The sequence below is a fragment of the Austrofundulus limnaeus genome, unplaced genomic scaffold (genome assembly GCF_001266775.1).
Source record: "Austrofundulus limnaeus strain Quisiro unplaced genomic scaffold, Austrofundulus_limnaeus-1.0 Scaffold2024, whole genome shotgun sequence".
In the NCBI taxonomy this organism is placed as follows: domain Eukaryota; kingdom Metazoa; phylum Chordata; class Actinopteri; order Cyprinodontiformes; family Rivulidae; genus Austrofundulus; species Austrofundulus limnaeus.
The window spans coordinates 1-4,600 of NW_013954426.1; the positions used below are offsets into that span (position 1 = coordinate 1).

The window sequence follows — 4,600 nt, forward strand, 5'->3', positions numbered from 1 at the left end:
GATTTTAACCCATAAATAACACCTGAACAACATGTACTTTAGCTGTTTTTACCATGATGTACATGATTTACTCATATAAATGTGATGCATATTTACAACACTTTGTCACTAATGGCTTTCCATAAGTTTGCACACATGAGAAAATGCAAGTAAACATTAAACAGAGAGTATGTGAAGTAACAGCAGGTGTTTGCAGAATTCCACAGTAGAAATGGCAGCTCCATCTATTCACAGGTCATCGTCCACATGCTGTCACACATAACATAAACCAAGCTTTAAAACCTCAACAAGTTTCTAATCCAAAGCAACGTTTCACCAAAAGCAGCCATAAGAAAAGCAAACACAGCTTAGAAATCCAGAAAACCTGAGCAGAAGAAAAAGAAAGTAGCTGAACGTTTTGGTTCAGCCTGGACTTACTTGCAGTGCTTGTGAGGTCCGCTGAGGGTCTCGATGACAAAACATTCTCCACCATTCAGGCAGTAGGCCAAGTCCTTCTCATGGCAGGGTTTGAAATGCTCCGAGTGCAGAGGAGGGACGGTCGGAGACGCTGCAATCAAACAGAACAGAGTGGGTTACAATCAGCCGAGAACACACTTTAAAGACGATGCACATCCCTACAGATCAGACTGGGATTAAATCTGATAAAGGCACCAAACATGTCTGAGAAGATTTATTAGCATGTTGTTTGTGTGGACTCCACAGCATCATGGAGTATTCATCTGCCCTGCTTTGGCCAATATCTGAGCTCAGCATGGAGCTGTTCATGTGGCGTCTCCCACTCATTTATCACAATATGCATGGCAGACTCAGATAATCTGCATATTAATGTATAGAGTCAGAATTAAAAGGAATAATTCAAACAAACAAAAAACCTTCAATCTGTGAAGGACTGCAGACCACCCACCACCTCTAATCCCATCAATGTTTTGATTTAAAGGAGACATACCATGCTAAATGCACTTTATTTGCATTTATAAACTATTTTTGTGCAATTATAGTGTCTAGGAGTATAGAAACGTTTAATTTATGCTGTCCAGTTACTGCAAAGATATATTTTTTATATTTTTTATGAGTCAAATTTTTCAGTTTGTTCAAAAACTGCTGTTACTTATTTCGTGTCATTGTTTATTTTGTCACATTTTTTTCTTCAGAACTACCATTTATGGTAATGTATTTCCGGACAACTGGATTTCATAGTCCACCATTTTTTCCTCGCTGTGTGGTTTTGTAGTCCATAGCGTCATGCCAAATATGCAAGTTCAGAAGTCAAAATGTTCAGTTCTGGGGTGTGTAAACCTACATTATTATCTACATAGACTACCAGTGTCAGAGCAGAGCTTCTTTAAAGTGCCTGGTTAAGTTTCATTTTTCAAGGAAATGGACCCACAGCAGGCCGGAAAGTGCTCGCGGACAACACAGGATGAATGTTACAACAACAAGGGTGAGTTATGAACTGTAAATGTGTTTTAACTGTCTAATTTAGCTGTTTCTACCCTCTGTGTCAGAATATGAGGGGAGAGAGAAAAGCTGTGTTTAAGTTTCTTTACCAAAGGGTGCTCAGCACCATGTTTTACTTTCACTTTCTCCCCGCACTGTAATCAGCGTGTCCGTGTTGTTTTTCTTTTTAAAAATGCTGGAGGGTTTCAAACTGTGATCTAAAGTTAACATCAGCTGTTTTAAATGCATTTTTTGCCTGGTGTTAAAAACGGGAGCAGCAGAATGAGGCAGAGAAGCTGTGAGCGCTGTGTGTGTGTGAAGTCCTCAAAAGGATAGCAAGATGGATGTGTGTCTCTCCTTTTTTTCTCTGTGTTGCTGTTTTTGCATCATAAAAGCTGGGAACAGCTGGGAATAAATCAAGTAAATTTTACTTAATTTGCTCGAGTAAATCTTGTAATATTTACTTGATCAAATTAAGTAAAATTTACCTGATTTATTCACAATCTTTAACTATATTCTTAATAACTTTTACTAGATAATGATGAGTAAATATTACATGAATTTGTAGCATTTAAATTTACTTAAACATTAGTGCAAATTGTTTACAGGATTTTTTCTAGTTAATCGTTCCAAGTTATTTATAACAGCACACATGCATCAAGCACAATATTGTATCATGACACCTCACAGCTACAGAGAGAGGTGTAGCTCTTGTTGTAGTTCAAGACATCACCACCAGGTGGCAGTTTTGAAGAACCTTTATTGGATTCTTCTTCATGAACAACACAGACAAAGTGAAACTCACAGGTCTTATTAATGACTAGGCCTACCACTCTCACTTTTAGTTGATGAACACACAAATTACAGTAACACAACAGACTAATTGCTGAAAGAACAATGTTAACCAATTCCCTAAAATGATTTAACAACAACAAACATGAATCCTACCCACAATCCTCCACTGCAGTCACATGACAAACAGCCAAACACAGCAGAATGCTACAATATGCATTCCCTGTTCCCTGACAACTAAATATCACCTACATTATGTCATCAAACTATTGCACACCAACAAATGTATTCAAGCAAAAGAAAGCAGACAACTTATGTTTTATTTCCACCATGTCTTGTCCTCTCCTTGAAAAGTGAAGCAAGGGAATGAGGAGCAGCAGCCTTTGTATGTGCATGCACCCTCAGTTTTAGTCCAGAAGAGTAGAAGTTACTTCATATATTCATGTTTATGTGCTGTCCAGAAAAAACACTTCAATATTACTGCTAAAATAATATTAGCATTTACTTTTTTGTACAGTAATATTGATATACAATATAATGTGTATTGTTTATTTAGTAAATTCTAGTAGTTTAGAGATTTTGATATTTTGTTTGTAAAATTTAAAAGAAAAATTAAATAATTGTTACTACACAAAAAAATCCTTTTTTTTCAGCTTAACATCCACAAACACTGGCGGCCATCTTGAAATGGATTGACTCCCAAAGTTCGTCAGTTAAAGATGTACATCCAGTGGCTGGATTAGATATTTTCCTAACAAACACAGACCAAATTAATGTTTTTGTCTTCAGAGGCACATTATATTTCACATCAAAAAGTTGTCATTTGAGTCATCTGTCAGCAGAGCTGTCAAAGTGGGAGAGTCGGTCACGTCACGAAAACATGAGAATATGTGATTTTCAGCACAGATGATGTTTTTATTACCAGACTGCTGACTGCTGACTGCTTCCTTTTCGATTGTAAATGAACGATGATTCTGCTATGACTTCTCATTAACACAATCTCAGCTTGGTTTTTTTGGAAAGTGGCTTAGCGAGCAGTGATGAGGCAGAACGCTATGCTTCAGTGATTAAAAATCAGTTTCACTCACAGGATGCAGTTATTTCCACAAGTGTACTGATTAGTGTATGGGGCTGTTTTTAATGGTGTGAGGAGGATACATCAGAATGAGCTGAAGGCTTTGCAATCAAGAAATAAACAGTGTTATAAGCAGAGGGAGGAAAGGTGTTTCACTTTGACCTCACATCTTTTTATAACCAGTAGAAGGAGTGTTTTTGACCAACTGTGGGTCATGGTACCCACTGGTGGTCCACAGCTGCTCTGTAATCACCTGCTGACAGGCTTTATTCAAAATAGAGCTGAAGAGGATGGCAGCAGGTGATATTTCAACAACATAACTGTTAAAAAAAACTTTTCTGTATTTTAAACAATCACTTGTTTTTATTGAAGTTGTAAGAAGTGTTGAACATCACATGAAAACACATTTTGGTAGCCAGTTTACCAGGTAAGTATACGATACGCAACAGGTAGGTATCAGATGACATATCCAGTACTGACCTGATATGTTACCAGATGTGTACATAGTAAGTATTCAGTAAGTTGAAGGTACAAACATGATCTGTACCAGGTAAGAATCCAAAATGTACCTAGTTAGGACAAATACGTATCAGTAAGTCCCTAAACAAACTTATGAAGAAGGTTAAAATAAATGAAAGATCTTTACAACAGCCTTCGACATTCCTGGTACATACCTAGTACATCATGTATGTACCAGGAATGTACCATATGTGTACCTAGTACATACATGGTACATTCCTGGTACATACCTAACACATACCTAGTACATTCCTGCTACATACCTAGTACATTCCTGCTACATACCTAGTACATTCCTAGTACATACCTAGTACATTCCTAGTACATACCTAGTACATTCCTAGTACATACCTAGTACATACTCAGCACATACCTAGCACATACCTAGTACATACCTAGTACATTCCTGGTACATACCTAGTATATTCCTGGTACATGCCTAGTACATTCCTGGTACATACCTAGTACATTCCTGGTACATACCTAGTACATTCCTAGTACATACCTAGTATATACTCTGCACATACCTAGCACATACCTAGTACATACCTAGTACATTCCTGGTACATACCTAGTACATTCCTGGTACATGCCTAGCACATACCTAGTACATTCCTGGTACATACCTAGTGCATTCCTGCTACATACCTAGTACATTCCTGCTACATACCTAGTACATTCCTAGTACATACCTAGTACATTCCTAGTACATACCTAGTACATACTCAGCACATACCTAGCACATACCTAGTACATACCTAGTACATTCCTGGTACA

At 37.5% G+C, this 4,600-nt stretch overlaps 1 protein-coding gene across 1 annotated transcript in view; it reads right to left on the reverse strand.

The window, feature by feature from the left end:
• Positions 1-417: 417 nt before the first annotated feature.
• The window catches only part of LOC106536909 (pro-neuregulin-3, membrane-bound isoform), a gene marked incomplete at its 3' end in the record, with an annotated part of 13,442 nt that continues 9,259 nt past the window's right edge, over positions 418-4,600 (reverse strand). Inside the window, 1 exon segment of the mRNA XM_014034251.1 lies at positions 418-547. Coding sequence (XP_013889705.1) covers positions 418-547 — 130 coding nt within the window.